General features: G+C 43.3%; 1 protein-coding gene across 1 annotated transcript in view; it reads left to right on the top strand.

Annotated features, from left to right (window-relative positions):
- The first annotated feature begins 79 nt into the window (after nucleotides 1-79).
- Nucleotides 80-23,090, top strand: part of CLPTM1L (CLPTM1 like) — a 26,474-nt gene continuing 3,463 nt past the window's right edge. Inside the window, exons 1-16 of the mRNA XM_035125567.3 lie at nucleotides 80-2,125; nucleotides 5,041-5,141; nucleotides 6,475-6,664; nucleotides 8,736-8,881; nucleotides 10,542-10,620; nucleotides 11,728-11,845; nucleotides 13,363-13,457; nucleotides 14,484-14,568; nucleotides 15,311-15,414; nucleotides 15,666-15,731; nucleotides 16,381-16,431; nucleotides 17,515-17,597; nucleotides 18,358-18,392; nucleotides 20,177-20,232; nucleotides 20,330-20,374; nucleotides 22,276-22,391. Coding sequence (XP_034981458.1) covers nucleotides 1,943-2,125; nucleotides 5,041-5,141; nucleotides 6,475-6,664; nucleotides 8,736-8,881; nucleotides 10,542-10,620; nucleotides 11,728-11,845; nucleotides 13,363-13,457; nucleotides 14,484-14,568; nucleotides 15,311-15,414; nucleotides 15,666-15,731; nucleotides 16,381-16,431; nucleotides 17,515-17,597; nucleotides 18,358-18,392; nucleotides 20,177-20,232; nucleotides 20,330-20,374; nucleotides 22,276-22,391 — 1,553 coding nt within the window. The 5' untranslated portion in view covers nucleotides 80-1,942. The remainder of the gene's footprint in view (nucleotides 2,126-5,040; nucleotides 5,142-6,474; nucleotides 6,665-8,735; nucleotides 8,882-10,541; nucleotides 10,621-11,727; nucleotides 11,846-13,362; nucleotides 13,458-14,483; nucleotides 14,569-15,310; nucleotides 15,415-15,665; nucleotides 15,732-16,380; nucleotides 16,432-17,514; nucleotides 17,598-18,357; nucleotides 18,393-20,176; nucleotides 20,233-20,329; nucleotides 20,375-22,275; nucleotides 22,392-23,090) is intronic.

Consider the following 23,090-nt stretch of genomic DNA (forward strand, 5'->3'; position numbering starts at 1 on the left):
GATTTTTATTTATGCACTATAGAATCACTGCTCATTTTGCCTGGTTGGGTTTTGTTTTGTTTTTTCCTTTCTTCTGACTGGCTTTCTGTAAGCTGAATTTTTAATACGGAGACAAATTAAAAGAACAGGGGCCAAGCAAAGTATTTGGCTTTCATTAGTATTTTTTTACGTTGTAGTGGGATGTCTTTTTAAGTGGGCCACAAAAAAAATGAGAAAATGGGTAGTAGTCTATTGGTCTATTCTGAATATCACTTAGTTGACATTAACGGGCCTAACTTAGTTCCGTTTATTAATTTAAATGGGTCTACTCTGAGTAAAATTAGTGACCTACCACCCTATGTAGGGGGAACTATTATACATTTGGTAGGACTCTCATTGTTCCACATCAGCGATAAAAGGGAAAAGGGAGACACAAATTAAATCCCGAAGGCGTATGTTTCTGATCTCAAGATCAGAACAAAATCTGCTGGTTTATTTTAATGCACATGCACCCTGTCCAAATTTGCAGCAGAAACTGCTAAATAGGGGAGGAGGTACTTCTTGGAGGAGAAATGATCAGTTTATATAGATTCATTTGTACAAACTAGGCATGTGTTCTTGCAAGTGAACACAAATATGGGACCTGGTTCTAAGCTGTCAAAAATATTTCTTCATCCACAAACACCCTAAAACCATTGTTCTTTTTATTAAAAACATGTTTAGGGGTACTCTCATTTTGACTCAAGAAAACCTCCATTTTATAGTTTAAATCGGGAAAAATAAAGACAGTAAATGGACAGTAAACTGTTCAGAAAATTGCAATGTCCATTCCTGCAACAGCTGCTGGAATGTTTCCTAGTTCGCTTTTACCATAGCAATAGCACGGCGTGCCATTTGAAGAGCAGTGCAGTTTTGCACAATTACGGCAGAAAAGGAACACCGCAATAACCATGTGACCAACTTATATAGGAATATACTTTATTTAGATGACTATTGGGGGGGGGGAGAGAATCAAGGTGCACAGGAAAATCATTCAGCTTCCATAAAACAAGTGCCAGAATATTGGGATTGTGGGTGCCTGTCTTCATTTCAACAGAAGCAGCAGTATTTCAACTTGCAGGTCCCACTACACTAAGTCTTCATTTGCATATAAACTAAACAGATGGAGATAACCAAGTGGGAAATGGAGTTATGCAAGCCACTGAATTTTTGGACGATTGCTGCAGGTGCATATCAAAGCCTGCCGTTATACTCATGAGGACTAAAAACTTGCTTTGAAACAAGCAAACCTCGTTTGAGATATTTTTTAAGGCCACTGGATTTGGCAGCCCATGCAAATATATATACTGTATATCCTCTCCAGTCAAGTAAAGAACCCCTAACTGGGAAATTGCATCCATCCAAGGCAAGCCTTCCAACATGTATTGAAAAATCCGCTCCATCAGACGCCAAGATGCGAGTGGGCGTAACCTTGTCCACAGACACACAGGTGGAAAGGGAAGAAATAACACCTGGTGCGACCTAATCCTCACCGCCTCCCCCTCCCCCCCCCCATGGACGAGCATTTAATACTACTTGATGGGTTTTTTTTAAGGGCCAGCAGCGCCGAGTTCTGCCCCAATATCCCGAGAGCGGAGGGAAAAGGCGCAAAAAGCCCTCCCCGCCGCGCCGGCTTGAGACAGAGACAGGCCACGCCCTCCGAGCTACGGCAGGGGCGGGACTACACTTCCCGGCATGCCGTGGGGCGGAGCGCGACCGGCCTCCCGCTGCTGAGGGAAGAGAGAGAGAAAGAGCTCCGAGCGTGAGGCAGAAAGTGGGCCGGGGTTCGGATCCTGCCGCTTACCAGGGCGGCGACAGCGGCGGCCGCGTTGCTCCCGGTGCTCGGCGCCTGCCTTAGGGGGCCTCCGCGTGTGGTCCGGGCGGTCGATGCCGGCGGCGGCCTCCGCGGCGCTTCTCGGGGGCGATGCTGCCGAGGCGCAGCTCGCTGACGGGGCTGGCGGTGGGGCTGTTCGCCGTCTACGTGGCGCACACCTGCTGGGTGATGTACGGCATCGTCCACACCCGGCCCTGCCTCGCCGCCGCCCGGGGCAACGACGCCAACGACGGCTGCATAAGGCCTTACCTGGCGCGGAGGCCCAAACTGCAGGTGAGGCGCGGAGGGGGAGGGGACAGGGAAGGGGGAGTGGGGCAATGAATGGGCGGAGGGAGGAGGAAGGGGGCAATCAGTGGGCGGGGGAGAGGGGCAATCAATGGGTGGGTGGGGGAGTCCGTTTGTTCTTTTATTTACTTGAGTAAATTAAATGCCGTTGTATGACGGAAATATGTCACCGCGTTTTTGCAACCATGTGGGGTGGGGTAAGTAAAATCCGGAGGAGTGGGAGAGAAGCATAAAAACTCCTCAAGTTCTCCCCTTTCTCCTTCCCATCTCCTTTCCGAGGCAAATCAATTTGGGGGTGTCGGTTGGTTCAAATAAATCCTAGATTTGAAGGGACCCGGGGGATCATCTATCCCACCCCCCACCCCCCGCAATGCAGGAATAGGCCGGAAGGGGGGAAGAACCTATGACCTTGGTCATGTTTTCAACGCCAACGGAGCTACCCAAGTGGCCTCGTTGGTTGGTTTTGAGTGTTTATGTATCATAGAAATATCTCTATCAGCAGTCTCTCTCTCTCTCTGTGTGTGTGTGTATAAAAACCTTTTAAGAGGCAAGTTCATATCCTCCTCCCCGTCCAGCCTACTCGGTGCCAAGGTGAGGAGGGACACGTCACCTAAAAGGCATAGACAGCTGTGTGTGAGCAGTCTTCAGCCTTGCACAATCTGGTTTTTTTCTTCTTTTATTCACAATCCCCCACCCCCGTGTGCCCAACAGTATCTGTACAGTGGCATATTGTATATTTGCACTGCCTCAGCATTCTTCCCTACCCCTTAAGGTATGTTGTAAGCCACTATTGGTGGACAAAGCTCATTGTGCAAAAGTGGTATTTGAGTAAACTCTCAACCAACCAACTAACCAATCAATGCGAAACTTTCAGAGTAAGGGTCTCATTTTAATATAGCCAACCTCTGCTACGGTAAGTTATGAGGAATCCCTTTTTCCTGGGATAGGCCAAGGCCCATCTGGTACAGTATGCTTTGCAAGGATCTTGGAGCAGCAAATGGACAGTGCTAGGTGGTCTGCTGCAAACTGACCTGTGAAGCATGTGCTACATAATCTCTTCAGCCTGCTTTCCTTCTGCCCATCCTTTGTCTGACTTGGACTGTGAACCAGGAAGTGCTGCTGCTAACCCCACTTCATAATTAAAGCCTTGAGCAAATTGCTCTTGCCAGGCATCGTTGCCCTTCTTCAATATGGGGTGACGATGCTGACTATGCAAGATTGCTGAAAAGTGTAGGAATCAGTACCTAGAGATCCTTGATCCAGCCTTATGGCACTACAACTAAGCAGCAGTCCAGTTGGCCCAAGGCCACCCTACTTTTTTCAGTTCTTATTTGGCAAAAGTTGCTGTTGAGCAGAGTTCTAAGGAGTAGCACAGGCAGGGACGTCTTAAGCGCCCCTGGCGCCATGGTGCGACGGATCCCTTTGGCGCCCCCCGCCCCGTTTCCCGGCGTGGTGGCTGGGCGGGCGCCGCGCACAGCACGGCTGCCACAGGCGCTGCTGCGCAGCGGGCGGGCGGGCAGGCACAGCGGGGTTGCCGTGGGCCCAGCTGCGCGGCAGGCCGGCGCCGTGGTGCCCTGCGCCACCCAGCTTGGCTGTAGGGCCGGCCCTGAGCAACTCCCATAATCCCTAGCTAACAGGACCAGTGGTCAGGGATGCTGGGAGTGGTAGTCCCAAAACATCTGGAGGGCTGAGTTTGCCTATGCCTGGATTACCGAGATACATGTGAATAGCTTTAAGTGTTCTGTAAAGTGCTGTAAAAATGCTAAGCTTATGGTTGTTGAAAAATAAAAGTACCCACTCTCAATTACGTTTTTTAAAAAGAGTTATTTCAAATTCCTAGGCAGCATAAGAATGATATGAGGCCTTTACAACCGGGTGCCATGCATTTCCTAGTATTATTATTTGACTTTTCTATCAAAAAGATGGTCTGTGTTTTCTTGTACCATATTAACACCTTTTATTTACAGTGCATTGTAAAGTCAAGTACAGTGTAACTTTGTCCCACTGTAGTGGACTCTAGGGAGGGGGGAGGGAGAGAGAAGGAGCAGCATGACAGGCTGGGTGTTGCATGCTGCTCTCTTTGCCCTGTCAGTTTTATTAGTATATTGTGCTGTCAGGAGCAGAAAGTCTCAAGCAGGAGGATGGAAAGAAACAGATTTGTATATTCTGCACTAGACTGTAGAATTATAGATTTGGAAAGGAGCACCTTGCTCTTTAATCGTCATCACTACCCACTGATGGGTATAAGCAGCTGTACTAGAAAAGGGGGCCAAAACATATGGCAACTCATATAAATAAACTCATAACAGTGTTTACAGAAGCAGGCAACTTCCATCCCTTCACAGCGCTTCATAAACTTGGAGCAGGTGGGGAATCTAATCTCTGTTCAAGATACAGTGATTAGAAGATTCATACCCCACACTTTCAGTCTCAAAAAGAGATGGTCAAGAAGAGTTGCATCAGTTTAATGAAACAAATAACAAGTGAGCAATTAAAGCAATAAAATTATTAAAGTAGACTATGGCGGGGGGGGTAGAAGAGTCATCAACTAAAAATGCATACATGAAACAGCATGCTGGAATAAAAAGGTCTTCATGAACATTGGGGGGGGGGCTGTCATACCTTCCATGGCAAGTGAGTTTCATAGTCTGCATGTGACCACTTCCTTCTATATCCCAGCGAGAACTCTATGATCCAGACACAGACATCCTCGTATGGGAAGGCACCCCTTGCAAGTGGCATCCGCGTTTTAGATGTCACAAAGGCAATGTGGCTTGCAAGCTGAAAACATGCTGGCCTTGAGTTTGGGGGGGGGGGTTGGCAGCAGATAAAGGGAATAAATGCAGCACCGCACCCAGCATAGCAACATGATGGAAGCATTGACTGTCCCTTTTCTCTTTCAGCTAAGCGTTTACACGACCACACGATCAAACATAGGCACTGAAAATAATATTGATCTGGTTTTGAATGTGGATAACTTTGACGTTGAGTCCAAATTTGAAAGGTATTAATGGATTTGTATAGTTTTCTTTTAAGATGCATGTATTTAGCGTAAGAGTTAAGCATGTGCTGTAATATTTATCATTGAAATGACTGTCTTCGAAGTGTTTGAACTGTGGCTGGATCAGGGGTTCCCAACTTGTGGCTGGTGGACCACCTGTGATGTGCGATTGAGGTTGTCTGTGGCATGACTGTAAAAATAGATTCATACAGCATATGCACAGTGCATTACAATTGCTACAAGAGGCAGAGAAATTCTCAAGGACTCTGCCAAAATTCTCAGTAGATTGGAGGGAAATGTTTGGGAACCACTGGGGTAGATCTTGCCTCGCATTTTTCATGATTTTTTTCCCCAAGTCATAGTTTTATTTCACTCCCTTGGTTTAAATCATGTGTATTCTGCCTTTTACTGATTATTTCAAAGTAGCTTACAATTGTATGCCTTGCGCCCATTTTTAGCATGCTAATTGAAAAGAAGGATGTGAGTCTAATTTTCATTAAGGGGATTTAGCTCCAGATAAGTGTGCTTAGATTGAAGTTCTAAGCCCATCTATTTTGATTTTCTGGTCAGGATTTGTTCATGGTGTGGGTGTAAGTATTCAGAAGCCTTTAGTAACAAAACTCATCATAAGTGGTTGCCCCTTCCCTTCATTTCCTTGAGTGTGTGATGTGTGCAGAAAACTTGAGGAAGGAAGGTCCTTTGTAGAAGATTCAGGTAATTCACCTCCTGCAAAATCTCAGTGGAAAGGAAAAACAATCCTTGCTTTGCTCAATGGAAAATTGGAAGGGGGAAGTAAGAAGTAGTTTCTCTCTTATAAGTTGAGTTTCTGCCTTGCTGCTGCCTCCAACCAAACTCGGCAAAAGTGGGAGGAAACCACTTTTACTTTCTCCCCTTCCGCTACAAACTTCCATGGGAAAACGTAGCTTTTTTAGGAGAAAGTGCTGTGACTGCTCCCTTCAAAAACACAACATAGAGGTGAGCTTCCTCATCACTGTTCCTACATACAGACAGAAGAGGTGGTTTCTGTCCCATGATTGGGTTATGGTTGGTGTGCATCAAATGTGGCGGTTAAAATTCCTGGAGATCTGAAATGCTTCATTAGAACAAAATCAAAGAATGTAGAATCAGTCAGACTCCAAACAGAAATATGAATCTGTTACTTCTAAAAGACATTTAAAAGTTAATCTAAAAATTCTAAATTTATCAGAATATCTCACTTCAAGTGTCTAAAACGCTGTTAGTCCTGGTTGAGGCAGAACTGCTAACGATCGCATCTCATGGCGAAGAAAAAGCATAAACGTTATTTGTATAATTAATGTATTTATTTCATTTTCAGAACAGTTAACGTTTCAGTACCAAAGAAAACACGAAATAATGGGACATTATATGCCTACATATTTCTCCATCATGCTGGAATTCTGCCTTGGCATGATGGCAAGCAGGTGCATATAGTAAGCCCTCTGACTACTTATATGGTCCCTAAACCAGAAGAAATTAATCTTCTTACAGGAGAATCTATCACACAGGTGAGAGGCTTTCTTTCTTTTTTTATTGGGAGATTTCTGACATTTTGCAGTACTTCCACTGAATAATTCACCAAGTAAAAATAGTGCACATGAAAACTTTGCTAAACTAAGCACGTTCGGAATTATTTTCTACCTGCAAGTGGGCGTGCTTAGATAATGCACATGCTCAATTCATTTCTCTGAAAGCAGAGCTGTGGCAGTTACTGGCCATAGTAGGAAACCTTTGCCCTTCAGTAGAATTTGGAGGTGAGTTTAAGTGTACATGATGCGCATTTTATGTAAATAACTGCCAAATGAGCCAGAATGTTTGGCTACCTAGGCTCACACATAAAGAGCAAGAGTAAACCACAGAGCCTAGGGCTTGCCGATCAGAAAGTCGGTGGTTCAAATCCCCGCGACGGGGTGAGCTCCCATTGCTCGGTCCCTGCTCCTGCCAACCTAGCAGTTCAAAAGCACATCAAAGTGCAAGCAGATAAATAGGTACCACTCCAGTGGGAAGGTAAACGGTATTTCCATGCGCTGCTCTGGTTCACCAGAAGCGGCTTAGACATGCTGGCCACATGATGCGGAAGCTGTACGCCAGCTCCCTTGGCCAGTAAAGCGAGATGAGCGCCGCAACCCCAGGGTCGGTCCCTTTACCTTTATAGTCGTAGCTATTTTCCATGGGTGAAGCCTATCTGTTTGGAAGCTGCTATGATGGCCCGTCAACCCCAGTGGAGCCCCCTGATAACTCTTTGGGTTGCTCTTTCAGAGTGTGATGAGAGTGAGGACACTCACTCTGGGCAATGGTTTGTGGATGGACTTGCTCCTAGGTGAAATATTGGTGCAACCGGGGAGGGTGATGTGAGTTAATCTGACTTCTGAATAAGAGGTGGACTGTTTGGATGCTGAGTCTGTAGTTCATCCTGTGTGATTGGTGGGTATTTGGTGGTTTTGCTATTTGCTATTCTATATATTTATAGATTAGATTTACATTTCTGAGCCACCATTTTGAACTCAGTGCCTGCTTGCAGAGCGATTAGATCCCTAGTTACTCTGCTCACTATTTTTGAAGCTATTGTTGTCATTATTATTATTATTATTTATCAAATTGTTATACTGCCCTTCATCCAAAGATCATAGGGTAGTTCACAGTATAAAAATTCAAAATTAGAACACATAATACATGATAAAATAAAAACAAACCAATAGCTCCCCTCCCACAAACACATTTAAAAGGCCATAGAATCTGTCATTTATTCTACTCATATATTGATCCAGAGTAGAATTCCAATGTACAGTTAGCAGAGTAAAAACTTAAACACATTGCAGGATTCCCCCCCAAAAATAAACCAGAGGCAATTGTATTTCATCCAGCAGAGCTTTACTTCTACTGAAGGCAAATGAGCGTAATGGTCACAAATCCAATACATTCAGGATTGGCACTGTCCATAAGAAATCCAGCAGCAGACTTAGCTTAATTTTACAATAACTTACAATAAGACTAAACCTTAACACTATACAGTATACAGAACACCACACCAGAAGGAAAGAGAGACAGAAAGAGAGTGAGACGCAGGCTCCTTCTGGCATTATTATTATAGTTAGCATGACCTTGACAGAAAGAGAGAACAATCAGTTTAAGCCAGCTGTACTCAGCTTCTCTGAAGGTATAACCCAAACATCATGAACCTTCTGCTTGTTTCTTTCACACAGAGAAGCTTCCAGAACCCTCTTGAATTATTTAGAATAGGAAAGATTTCTACACATCAGATCAGTACTTTCTGCACTAAGAAATGCCAACCAGCAGAATGAACCATGGTTAAAGGAAAACATTTTCACCCGGCACCTAAACTTATGTAATGAAGGCACCAGGAGTGTCTCCCCATCAACCATGAGATTTGTTTGGAGAAAGGAATGGAAGCTTTACTTAACTATTTGGATTAGGTTGTAATGTCTGCTCCATAAAGATGGAAAAGCAGAAGATTAGAGTTTGAAAGCAATCATGACCATACTGTCACCTTTTTTGTAATATTTCTGCCTAAAAGCCTGGATTTCTGAAATAACTTTTGTATCTCTTTTTATTGAGCAGCAAATTGAAGCAGAAAAAAAGCAGAATTATGCTCTAGATGAGCCTGTCTCACACTGGAGGTCCAGGCTGACCTTAAATGTTATGGTAGAAGACTTTGTCTTTGATGGATCCTCTCTCCCTGCTGATGTGCACAGATACATGAAAATGTAAGTATTTTTAAAATTGCTAATCCAAAATTCTACCAAAATATGAATACTTTAATAACATCTACAGGAAATGTTCAAAACTCCCATTGTTCTAGGAACAATTTGCGATAGGGAATTTCATTAGCGTGAGCAGTTTCTGAGCTCTGGGCACGGTACTGTGCCTAAGATTTCAGTTTTAAACTGCAGAATGGAAGGAAAGGAGGACTTTTTTCTGCCTTCTCACTTCCAGCTACTCTGAATACTGGAGAAGAGACCCTCTTAAGAATATTAGGGGGTGGGCAAGGGAAGGACTAGACCATGTGAAAAATGAACATAATATTTTAGCTGCAGTTTATTCATTTTCAGCTTTGTATTCTTGTTATAAAAAAGTGCACCTAGACATTCTGTTGTTGCGCCCATAACCTAAGTTTAAGCTGCCATTTAGCTCCTCGATTTCATATCTTAGTTTCTAACACTGTTTACATCAGGGGTCAGCAAACGTTTTCAGCAGGGGGCCAGTCCACTGTCCGTCAGACCTTGGCAGGGGACGACGACTATTTTTTTTTTGGGGGGGGGATGAACGAATTCCTATGCCCCACAAATAACCCAGAGATGTATTTTAAATAAAAGGACACATTCTACTCATGTAAAAACACGCTGATTCCTGGACTGTCCGCAGACCAGATTTAGAAGGCGATTGGGCCGGATCAGGCCCCCAGGCCTTAGTTTGCTTACCCATGGTTTACATGTTTACTTTCAATATACTCTCTACTGCAGCTATAGTGCCAGTGGCCTCATTTTAAGAGCAGAACTAGCAAATGGCTTAGACTTTGAGCACTGACTTTAATGGGTTGGGGGCTTTTCTAAAGCAAGTCGTGATAAAGTCGTGGCTGTCTGGTGTTTTGGGCTTAGAGCAGAAAGATGTATGTTCACCTCTCCATTCAGCCATGAAGTTTGCTGTGTTCCCTTTGCCATATCACTCCTTTGCTTAAGCCAGGCACCCCCAAACTTCGGCCCTCCAGATGTTTTTGACTACAATTCCCATCATCCCTGACCACTGGTCCTGTTAGCTAGGGATCATGGGAGTTGTAGGCCAAAACATCTGGAGGGCCGCAGTTTGGGGATGCCTGGCTTAGGCTATCTCAAACATTGGGGCTAAAAATGCAGATACTCATTCTTTGCTTTGCTGTCACAAAGTAGATTTTTACAGGCATGTGTTAAAATCAACCCTCGTGTGTCACCCCCAAATAGTTTTGAGTCAGATTCCATTGCCTCAAGATATCACTCATCTTATAACTCCCCCCCCCAATGGTTAGCAATCCACTTGATACATCACACTTGGGTCATAAATTGAGGGGTCAGTGACTTTTGTCTAGCTTGGCACTGTTCTGTGTAAGGCTCATTTGAGTAGAGGAGCCACCCAAATTCCACAGACAGTTATCCAGACTAAAAATTGGAATGTTAAATGAACTTGGGTTTCATTTCTCTCTGAGAAAACTTGAACAAGTGAGTGTTTGCTTGGTGTAAAGATTATTCATCTAGGTTTTAGGCAGAAATATTTTAGCTGATACTAGACTATGTTCTTTGTACTTTTAGCTGCATATAGTAATGTATGTTTGTTTGTTTGTTGCATTGAAATATAATTATTTGTATTCATAACAAAATCTGTTTTAAAACTTAGGGTTCAGTTGGGCAAGACTGTGCATTATCTTCCAATATTGTTTATTGATCAGCTGAGCAACAGAGTGAAAGATTTAATGGTGAGCTACAGCATGCCATCTTACATTTTTTATCATTGTTTGTTTCTCTCAATGAACATTTGTTGCTTCTGCTACAGCAGTGTAAGTTGAAAAAAGGGGTGTGCCATGGGGAGTTGGGTGTGGTGGATTGCCGATGTTTCTGTTTTTCTTGATAGGTGTAGGGGTTCGGCGTCAGCGTCGTTTGTGCGGGTTCTCTGTTGTTTGTTCGTGTTTCTTTGTTGGTGAGAGAGATCAGGATTTGTCTTAGAATGTGGTTGTTCATTTGTGGTTGGCTATGATCATCCTTAGTTTCTTGCGTGAGTGGGGAGGGAGGGTGTTTTGATTAGGTTAGCCATATTGATTTGTATGCTGACGGCAAGTTTTTGTCGTTGTCCTGTTGGGCTGTATAAGTTGTTGTGTAAAAATGATGCATGGAAAAAATAATAATGAGACATTGCACTACCTTTGTAACCCAAGAAAATCTTTAATAAAAATAATTATATTTAAAAAGGGGTGTGCCATCCCATTCTAGCTGTGCAGTTCCAACACGTAGCATGGGGACTTCATAGGGCGATACAGAATGTTTTGCTTTTTCCTTCTCTCCTCTTTGCATTGTGCTCTGTACATGTGACCCTTGCACGACTCTGCCGTGCCCTGCTGATTTCTAAGGCATGCAGACTTGTTGCCCTTTGACTCTGAAGTGGGTGGCATATGCACCCTGGGGAAGAGTAGGGTAGCTCCATGTCACTAAGGGAGGAGAGTGCAGGCCTCTTATTCTAGGCAAGGTACTTGCAGTGTGCTTGGTACTTACATCCACCTGGCTCAGGGCTTCCAGGGGAAGAGCATTAAAGGGTTACATCGCACATTATAGAAATCCCATCTGTCTCTGAACCTATTGTTGTATGTGGCATAATCTGGAAGAGTGGAATGTAGAGACCATTGAGTATCATCCTACATCTGTAATGTTATGTTGCTACTGCAGTAATTTTTTTAAAAAAGATGTTGCTTTTTTATTGTAAGTAGCCCACTGTATGATGTTGCCCTTTAGAAGGCGTAATCTTAAACTAGTTTATAGTTTTCGGTGTTCATCTATGATTCTTACTTTATTTGTTTTCAAACTCGATGCAGATTATAAACCGTTCAACAACAGAACTACCCCTTACTGTGTCATATGATAAAATATCCCTGGGGAAACTGAGGTTTTGGATCCACATGCAAGATGCTGTGTATTCCCTGCAGCAGTTCGGTAAGGTTCAGTTTCCACTGGGTTTATGGAGTGGGTTGAATGTTTCTGTAAGAATAGTATTGATAAACACAAATCCTGCTTGCTTTTGATGTGTAATATTTGTATCATTCAAGATCAAAGACACCATTTTGAAGTCTAGAGCAGAGGTGGAGAACTTTTGGACCTACAGGTGTTGATGGGATTTCAGTTCCACTCATCCTTGACTATTGGCCAAAGGCTGGGAGCGCAGCAGCATTTGCAGAGCTGCAGGTTTCCCACCCCTTGGCTAGAAGTATCCAAATTGTCCTGTTCCCCCCCCCTTCTCTTTTGTTCATACATGCACACAGTACTGATGTAGTGGTGAAACTGTTCCTGGTGTGTCCCACTTCAGACTGCATGTGAACAAACAATTCTGAAAGTGGTAGAGATGTTGAGAATAATAGTTGAAGCCTCAGTTTGTTCCCCATATGCTTGTTTCGTTTGTAAAACAATTTTCTTGAGAAGGCATTCAGCCTTGCAACCTCCCCAGGTGTGGCCTAAACTGGCATTGTGTGTGCAATGCATGAATATTGGCAATGTAGTGATTTGGATCTTGTTTTATGTAACCAAGTGTCCACAATGGATGAAGTTCAAAGGCAATATAGTTCTTCAGTGTGAGGTGGATTGGACCCATGTATGTGTGCCTCTGCAGTCAGCTTTTACCACACTATAATTTTGGGCGCTGTGGGTTAAACCACTGAGCCTAGGGCTTGCTGATCAGAAGGTCGGCGGTGCGAATCCCTGTGACGGGGTGAGCTCCCGTTGCTTGGTCCCAGCTCCTGCCAACCTAGCAGTTCGAAAGCACGTCAAAATGCAAGTAGATAAATAGGAACCGCTACAGCGGGAAGGTAAACGGCATTTCCATGTGCTGCTCTGTTTCGCCAGAAGCAGCTTTCTCATGCTGGCCACATGACCTGGAAGCTATACGCCGGCTCCCTCGGCCAATAATGCGAGATGAGCGCGCAACCCCAGAGTCGGTCACAACTGGACCTAATGGTCAGGGGTCCCTTTACCTTTACCTATAATTTTGGGCAATGTTGAATACATTGTGTAGTGCATTACAGAATATATCGGTAATGCCAATGAAAACCTATGATTTGCTGACGTTTCGCTTTTATAAAGTCTTGTTGATAACCCAAGAATTTGCCTCATACTGAGTCAGGCCATTGGCCCATCCAGCCCAGCATTTTTTACTCCCCAAGATCTCATGCAGAATCCTTTCCCGGTCCTGCTACCTGTACTCTTTCAACTAGAGATTGCCAGAGATTCAACCAGGACCATCTGCACATAAATCATAAGCTGAGTTGTATGTCCTCCATCAATAGACAACACCTGTCTAATTATTCATATATGTTGTACTTCCATTCTATTTGCTCAAGGACGTAAAGGAAGAGAAAGTGTGTGTTTGATCTTCTCAGATTTGAACTATATTTAGAATACTTGGTACTTCTATTTCAGCTTGCTTGTAAGCCCATGTCCTGTCCACTTCATTCTTCTAGGCTTTTCCGAAAAAGATGCTGATGAAGTAAAGGGGATTTTTGTGGACACCAACCTCTATTTTCTTGCTTTGACATTCTTTGTAGCAGCATTCCATGTAAGTGAATTGTGGATATTTAAGTATTGATCGTTGCTGTCTGACAGTGTCTCTAATAATTATGGAATTCCTTTGGCTTACTTCAAGCTCCTCTTTAGAATAGCACTAGTTCTGTTTGAGGTTCTGTTCAAATTAAGACAGGGATAGAGAGATGTTGGGTTGGTGGCTAGAATGTTAGATAGGAGATTGAAATACCCACAGTCACAAATCTCAGCCTCAGGCATAATCTCTCTTCCTACCTAACAGGGTGGTTGTGAAACTAAAACAATGCCCTGAATTTCTTAGAAGGAAGGGAGAATGAAAATGTAGCTAATAATGATTTGACATGTTTCACAAGGCTGCATAAGTTTATTTGTCTTGGCCTCCAAGTCTCTGGAAATTGATTTGGAATACCAGTGTTAATTAAGAGAGACGGTTAGAACCCTGGCTAGAGGGAGAAGCTTGCAAAATTAGCTAGATTGCCTGATTCATCTGTAAATATAATTACAGATTAATAAAAACTAATGCAAATTGACTGCTCATCTTTTTTTCATATTACGGCCTTTTAGCAGCTGATCTACATTGTAGTGTGTGCTGGGGTTTTGTAGCATTAGAACCTCTGACTGATTACTTGAGAGGAGATGGACATGAGGAAGGGTTTTCTATTGGTTTGAGCACTCTTAATTATAAGGTGTTGCCAGTGCTGGGTTCCACAGACCTGAACATTCAGGAACCGAAATGTACGGCAATGGAGCTGTTCGGGAACCGAGATTCCACTCTACCAACTCAGTCTGTTGATCCTCCTAGCAAGTTGCAGGTCCGCTGTATTGTTTCCTGCAATATGGAAGTGGATAGACATTGCCAGGCAGAAGCTGAAAACAGAGGCGGGCTCACATGGTCGTCTAGAGAAGGGATGAGGAACTTATGGCCCTCAAAACATTGTGGCCTAGTAGTTGTAGTGCCTACAAGACTTTACCAACTGTAGAAGCGTAATTGTGCTGCTCTCTTTTGGTCGGTTCTGATCTAATGGCATTTTGGTATTTGCAGCTTCTCTTTGATTTCCTTGCGTTCAAAAATGACATCAGCTTCTGGAAGAAGAAAAAGAGCATGATTGGCATGTCTACAAAAGCAGGTATGGAATGTATGAGTTTTCTGCGCCATCTTTTCATGGTTACCGAATACGAAGGTGGAGCAAATGCGGCGTCCCAGCAAGGACTACCCATACTGATGTGGCCAGACCCTTTTACATTTATCCCACTTGTCTCTCAGTGTTGAAACAAGTGCCAAGTGGCTAAAGCAAGGGTGCTATCATTTTAATCGCTGCAGAGTTCCCTCGATATAGCATCCCTCCAGAGTGCTAGCACATGGGGGGGGGGGGTTATAATGGGTTCTGTTGCTCTTTTCAGCACTGATAAAAAGGGGGGGATTTAAGGGCCCGTCTGGCCCAGTTTAGGCAGCTCTGTTGATTTAGGTTTTTTTTCTTTGGCTCTAAGCACTAAAAGGTGTACCAGTTGGCTATAAACATGTCTGTTTAATCTGTCTTCAGTGTCTCTAATGTTGTGCGCTCTCAGGGAGATTGAAATGGCAGTTCCCATGCTGTTGTTCTTCCTGTGCCACTCCTGAATTTGCCACCTGTTCTGCTGCTGCCCACTCTGCTTGGCAAGGTGCCTCTGGACAGAGCCATTTGGGAGTAGCCACTGATGATACTTTGCCTAAGGCTCTGTAGACCTGGAGCCAGTTATATGTAGGAATGCAACTATTAAAACAGATGAATGCCACTTTTCAGTAAAGTTGGGTGTAGGGTTCTCTGAACTCGAGAAATGCATTATTTTAAAACTCGCACAAGTGTCCTCATGTGAATTTCTTCCATGCAGTGCTTTGGCGATGCTTCAGTACCGTGATAATATTTCTTTTCCTATTGGATGAACAAACAAGCTTGTTGGTGCTGATTCCAGCCGGTATCGGGGCAGTGATTGAGGTGAGTTGCCACACATGTTTCATATGAGCCCAGGCAGCCATATCCTCAAAGTAGCTTTATGTGGATTTAAACCGATTTCATCCAGTATATTTCAGTAGGTCAAAACCAGCTTCATTCAAAATGAATTTGGCATTTTAACCACTTTGTAGCCCATTGACTCATTTCTGACAACGGCTGTTAACAGCGTGAAAACTGAAATCAGTTAATAAAACAATACATGAATATATTAAGGTAATGTTTTTACCTTCCAGCTTTGGAAAGTGAAGAAGGCATTGAAAATGACAATTGAATGGAATGGTCTGGTGCCAGCAGTGAAGGTAAATTACTTTTTAACTGTTTATATAGAAATCGTCTTGCTCCATTCGAAATGTTTTTTTCTTCCAGAGTCACACTGATAATAGCATACTATGCCACTAAGGCCCAAACAATGTATAATGTAAAGGATCTAGGATTAGGTCTCCTGGCACTTTTATTTTTTCTTGATGCCTGCAATGGAGAATTCCAGATTGGGTCAGAGCAGCAGCATTTCTCCTGACTTCACCCCCACTCCCATTTTTCTGCTCTGAATTCCAGCCCTCAAAGCTTCTGCTTGCCCACAGCATGAGATTCCTTAACCTGTTTCTGCTACTTGGGGTTATTGCTTTGAATTAGCAATGGTGTCTGTTAACATAACTGGAGGACAGGATATTTTCACTTTGCCTCTGCAGCTCCCCATTCCACCTTCTACACTGTTCTGGAGGATCACCCAGTCCTCCAGAACAGATTTTGGGAGGTTGTGGGGCACTGAATGGCAGCCTTGGATTTCATCCCTAAATCTTTTCCATCTGTTCTAGGTAAAGTGTGTAAAGTGGTTTGTGCATTTCTTTCTCCATTACATTTTTAAAATTGGCCCTTCTTAGCAAAGTGATCTGATCAAAACAGGGCATATGGTCATCCTGATTGCTTCTGTTCCTATATTTTATACAGTTTGGTGCATTTACTGAGTCTGAGAAGAAAACTGAGGAGTATGATACCCAGGTAAGAGAAATCTGCAACATAGCATTTAGTTTAATATCCAGAGGGGTAGCCTTGCTCTTGCGGCAAAAAGCAGTTAATATTTTTTATGGCATATATTTTCATGGGCTCAAGGCCACTTTCTCAGATGCATGATGTAGTAGATCATAACTGAATAGAAAATATTTGTTGTGGAATTTCTTAGTAAGGAAAGGAACTGATACAGAGCCTCGGCCAGGCGCTGTATAAAAATGAAGGCAACAGGTCAAAGGGTGGGCAGGAATGAGAACTAGTGTTGTCAAACGAATGGCATTGTGCTCCAGATTTTGAACTTCCTAGTGGTTTAATACATGCTGTTGAATTGAATGGTCAATAAGGAATCGCATATGGATTGATCTTTTTGCAAATATAGTTTGAAGCTGCAGTGTGGGTGTTCGTAGAAAGTCTATGCTACATTAGTGGGAAACTGGTTTTGAGTTTTAGAAATGACATTCTGCCTCCTGGTCCATTTTCATGTGTGTGTCACAAAATTCTATCATGTACTGAGGGCAGAGGCAAGAGTTGGAATGGCTCATGGACATTTCATCTGTTGAAGACTCTGCCCTTTCCCAGTATCGACTTCTAAGTATTAACTTCCAATGTAATGAAAGCCAGTCTGGTTTAGTGCTTAAGAAGGAGGAGGAGGAGGAGTTTGGATTTGATATCCGGCTTTATCACTACCCGAAGGAGTCTCAAAGCGGCTAACATTCTCCTTTCCCTTCCTCTCCCACAACCAACACTCTGTGAGGTGAGTGGGGCTGAGAGACTTCAGAGAAGTGTGACTAGCCCAAGGAGGAGCGGAGACGTGAACCGGGTTCCCTAGATTATTAGTCTCCCGCTCTTAACCACTACACCACACTGGCTGGTGGTTTGGAACCACAGAACCCTATGTCCAATCCTGGGTAACCTTGGGTCAGCCACCATCTCTCAGCCTAACCTGTATGATACAGTCGTGAAGATAAAAGTGAGGAAATCCATTTATGCCAGCTGGAGCTCAATGGACAAACGGTAGGGCAAACGGTAGTAATATAGGAGTAAAGTTTACCAAAAAAATGTTTTCTTTTTCAGGCTATGAAATACTTATCATATTTACTGTACCCATTGTGCATTGGAGGTGCAATTTATTCATTGCTTAATATCAAATACAAAAGGTAAGGTGCTGTGAATTATTTCAGAAACCTGAAATTACTGCTTAAAATGTCTATTGCATAGCCTTGAGCCAATGACTTGTAATACTGCAAAGTCAAAGAAGGCAAATGATTTGGAAATGTTATCCTGGTGGCTGAATGTCTGCCTTGTTTTATGAGTTCTCTTTAGTTAATGTAGCAAAGAATATATGCTTGACCAGTTTGAGATGACAAGTTCCTCGTGGTACTATAGTGCTCCGGTTCAGAGCTTGCATCAAAATAATGGTTTGGCCATTAGGAATGTGCTACAAAACCACTTCACAAAGTGTAGCTTCTGATTATGACTTGAAGGCAAGCAGTAGTTGGTGGAGAGCTGCGGTCGCATATGTAAAATAAGCATGAGATGCGAGTTCCATGTACACCTGTTATTTCTTACGTTAAGGAGTCGTTCTCAAACTTGGGTCCCCAGCTGCTGTTGGATTACAACTCCCATCATCCCTAGTTAGCTCATCATCAGGGATGATGGAAGTTGTAGTCCAACAACAGCGGGGGACCTAAGTTTGAGAAACAGTGTGTTAAAGCATGGAGGAAACAGAAGGGTGGGGGAAGAGGGGTTGTATTGTGCTGGTGTGTGTTTTGTTTTGTTTTTGGAAGGAAGGAAGGAAGGAAGGAAGGAAGGAAGGAAGGAAGGAAGGAAGGAAGGAAGGAAGGAAGGAAATAAAACAGCAAATAATGTTATTTTTATTAATTTAATGCAAATATTCTTTTTATTGCCCCCTTATAGCTGGTATTCATGGTTAATTAACAGCTTTGTCAATGGTAAGTATGGATTTGTTTTATGCGTTTTGTTGAAGTCTAGTTCTCCAAAAAAGAGTGAAGTTAATCTCAAAAGCAGTTCTTTAAAATGGTAGTATTTCTGGAAACGTTATAATCGCCTGTGGTGAAACTCGCTGGGCTGGGTAGAAATCACAGAACTGAATGCTTTCTCAACTTAAAAGAACAAAAGTAGCACCCTCCAAGTAGTAAAGTAGGGTGTCCGGCAGAAGGGTTAACTAGAACCAGAAGCTAGTGCTCTGATTGCATGGTGTTCTTTACATTGGAGAGCGCTCAGATGTGATGGGTTCAGTAGTTCTGAAGTTGTACAATACAGCAAGAGCTGGGGGTCAGCATCATTGAGCAGTGGTTGAGCCCCCAGCTCCCAGAAATATGCCCCATGAAGGCAACTGTTACACATGCAGTACAGTAGATCCAGCTATCCCTGGTTCCCCTAGAACAGAGATGGAGAACTTCTGGCCCTCCTGATGGTGCTGAACTACAATTCCCACACACCTACCCTAAAATCATTTTTATTAAAATGCCTGTGCTGGTGCCTTGAACTACTTGACTTAAACCCCAGTTGGCTATAGAAGCAGGAGTTTATGACGGAAAGAATGTATAACTTTGGGTTTCATACTGTATCTTGCTTTAGGCAGTCCATGCTGTTTCTCCAGTTCATCCTGCAAACGTGTTCAAAGTATCTGGACACGTGACATCAGCTTTCCTTGTGTACCACAAAGGAACGCGTGGGTGGCTTTGCACATTACTCTGTAGCAGCTTGTTATAAATAGAAAAAGAGTGAGCGGATCCAGGGCTAGCAGTGCCTCTTGATTGTAGTTGACACTTGGAGTAGAAAGCAGGAGGACAAAATTTTGGTTGTCTGCTATAAGAATGCATAGCAATTATATAACACCTAAAATCTTCCAAGGCACTGTACAAGATTAAAAAATAATAATACTGTCCCTAATAGATCTTATAGAAAAGTTGGGGGGGGTGATGTGCAAGGAACAGGAAAACTAGCCAATTAAGGTGTTAATTCCTTATTAGGTTACATAAATGATTAACAGCCAGGTGGATTAGCCGCTGTGAGAGACAGTTCTGAGAGAGGTAGAACCAAATGATAGTTAGCTAGTTAAAGGAGTGGACTAGGCTGACTTAACCTCTCCCTTTGCTGTGGCCAAGCGGAATGGCTGCTAATTACAGATAGAGCACTTTTACTTGGGAGCAAGCCTTGCTGCATTCATTGGGACTTATATCCCAATACGCATGCATGCAAAAGCAGCCAAGAGTGTAGCATGTGCTTTGTTTGTATCATCTCAACTACGGTATTTTTTACAATAACGTTGCAATGTAGGCTAGTGTATTGTCCCATTTCAGGGAGTGGTTCCTGATGACATGGCAGCTTTCCTAAGTTTGCCTGGGGTAGATCTGAATAGGAGTTTCCTTCTTTCCATTTCTTAGCTGTCACATTACCCTAAGTTGATTTCAAGCGTAGAAATGGACAAGTACCAGAAGTCTTGCTTTTATTGGGCGGGGGGGTTGGCAGGGTCCTCCTTTAGACAGTGTGAGCTAAACCTCCGTGATCTCTCAAACTGGTTAACTCAGTTTTGTGGTTGACATTTTGAGAAGTTTCTTGAGAATTGCAAAATTATTTAACGTGGGCTTGGAGTTTAATCAATTGTCATTCTATGCTGATAATGTAAATGTGGTAGAAATAAAAGGCTTTAAGGGCATTAAGGCTTTGTTCTTTAATGATTAAACCTAGTTCATGTTTTCTTCCCCAACAGGAGTATATGCTTTTGGATTTCTATTTATGTTGCCACAACTATTTGTAAATTATAAGGTAAATCTGAAGTTTTCAAAGAATATCTTTTTTTTTTTTGGTCCGGCCTCCTTTACTACTGCTAGTATATATGAATGTGTGATTTCATTTCTTCTAGATGAAATCTGTTGCACATCTGCCCTGGAAGGCATTCACATACAAAGTAAGTTAAGTTCATTTGACAGTTCTAAGATTTATAGTTCTGACCCTCAGTTAATATCATTTAGTTGAAAATCGGCAGCAGTTGATGGCCAAACAATATGCATCAACAATTATAATATGTAGCAAAATTCTTAATGTGGTTGAGAGGAATGCTGAGAACACTTCTGTAGTCGAACGTCTTGACTCCCGAACGCCGCAAACCTGGAAGTTCCGGTTTGCAAACGTTCTTTGGAACCTGAATGTCCGACTTGGCTTCCAATTGGCTGCAGGACCATCCTGCAGCTAATAGGAAGCCATGCCTTGGTTTCCGAACGTTTTGGATGTCGAACGGACTTCCAGAATGGATTCTGTTCGACTTCCGAGGTACCACTACGTTATTATTTGTCAGTGGTCCCTTGTGGGGTGTAAGGTGTGGTTGTTAGACTGCATTTAGCTTGATGGGTCACAAGTTAGATAGGCCTGAAGTCTAGATCCTGGTCTGCATACCAAAAAAAAAAGCATTAAAACTGTTCCAGCTGCTACTGAAGGTTATAGTTCTTGTCTCTGTCTAACCCACGGGTGTCAAACACAAGGCCCGGGGGCCAAATCCGGCCTGCCAGACCTCGTCATGTGGCCCGCCGAGCGCCCCAGCCAGCGGGACCCAGCAGTGGGACCTTGCTGCTGAAGCGCCGCGCCAACAAAGCGCTGACAAACAGCTGGGGCCGGGGAAATGCTTTTTGCCCCTGGGTCCCTTCGCGCTCTTTTCTGGCGCTGAATCAAGGCGGCGACCCCCCCCTTCCCTTTCTTTCTTCCTCTCTCTCGTTCTTATTCTTTCTTTCCCTCTCCTTCCTTCCTTCTTTATCTCTGTCTTCTCTCCCTCTTTTTCTTTCCTTCTTTATTCCTTCTTTCCTACTCTTCTTTCTCTCACCTCTTTCCTTCCTCTCTCCCTCCCACTCCCTCTTTTCTTCCTTCCTTCCTTCCTTCCTTCCTTCCTTCCTTCCTTCCTCTCCCTCTCCCTCTCCCTCTCCCTCTCCCTCTCCCTCTCCCTCTCCCTCTCCCTCTCCTCAGAAACATAGGATGCTGCTTTATACTTCTGGCCCTTAAACCCTGGAACCAGGAGAGCAGCTCCAGTGAGTCAACCTCAGCCAGTCCCTTTGGTGAAGGGTGGTGGCTCACTGGCAGAACATCTGTCCTGCATGCAGAAGGACCCCAGCATCTCCAGGTACTAGTACCTCTGCAAAGGTCCTGCATGAAACCCTAGCGAGCCTCCACCACCCAGTGCAGTTACCAAAAATCATTTTTCAATAAATTGTACAATAATTGTACATTTGAATATCTACTTGCCATTATTCTGACTATGTTTCTGCTTTCAGAGCTAGTTATTACTTATATTATTACAAAAAACAGTAATAATTGATTGCAGTGACAATAATTTATGATAATAAAGAGTGGACACATAGTCCTACAGATACAACCGGCCCTTTGAGGGTGACCAAACTGCTGATGCGGCCCCCAATGAATTTGAGTTTGACACCCCTGGTCTAACCAGTTTCTCCCCTCAATTTTTGCCTTATTAAGGGCCCTTTTTATTACAGGTTCCCAGTCATAAAAATGTGTAGATTGAGCTCCTGCTTGCCTCTGCAGATGAGTTCAGGACTCTTGACTACCTCCCCACCCACAGCACAAAAAATGCATGCTTGTTTTTAGTTCCTGTGCAGCGAGTTGCTCTTTTAAGGCTTACTGGGAGACTAGATGAGGTGGACTACATCCCCAATTTCTGAGATACCTTTTTAGCTTCAGAAACTCTAAACATTGTATTATAAAGAACGGATGATTTGGTTGAAAACTTGATTTGCTGGGAATAACACTTGATTGATGTTCTGCTACCTACGCTGTGTTCACCTTGTGCATTATTTTCTCCAGGCATTCAACACTTTCATTGATGATATTTTTGCATTTATCATCACAATGCCAACATCTCATCGGCTGGCATGTTTTAGAGATGACGTGGTGTTCCTGGTCTACCTTTACCAAAGATGGTATGGGTTCCTCTTATAACTTGGTGTTTGTTTGTTTCTTAATGTTTTGCCATTCATTCTTTTGTCAAAAAAGGCAGATCTTAGTAGTTCTGTATATCAAGCTGTGTTGAGAAAACTGGCCCTCAAATTCTGGTTAAAAGGGGATCCTTGTTTAATGTTGGTGCTAATTGCAACAGTGAAGAACAGATAAGAGGCTGGGAGGAATTTAGAATCTTGAAGGATATACTCCCCATCTCTTAACTATGTTTACATGTGGTGAAAAGGCTATAGTCATGGGGCTACTTAGGCTCCCTGCTCACCCCAGCCATTAAGTATCAAACCTGCCTCTGTTCACATAATCCTATGATGTATTCTATTTCTTGGTCACACTACAGCAGAGGTTCCCAAAACTGGTCTGGGACCACTGGTGGTCCTTAGGTTTCATTCAGGTGGTCCATGGCTTCTCTGTGGATTTGTGATTGCGGATGGGAGACTGCACATCCATCCCATGAAATATTCATATGGATTTTAATAGTACAGTGGTGCCTCGCTAGACGAATTTAATTCATTCCATGGGTCTTTTCTTATAACGAAAAATTCGTCTAGCAAATCCCATAGGAATGCATTTGGGAAAGAAATGAATTTTTTTTTGCCCATAGGAACGCATTAATTGAATTTCAATGCATTCCTATGGGAAATTGCGATTCGCTAGACGAATTT

This window comes from Zootoca vivipara, chromosome 8 (genome assembly GCF_965207765.1).
Source record: "Zootoca vivipara chromosome 8, rZooViv2.hap1.1, whole genome shotgun sequence".
NCBI classification, from domain to species: domain Eukaryota; kingdom Metazoa; phylum Chordata; class Lepidosauria; order Squamata; family Lacertidae; genus Zootoca; species Zootoca vivipara.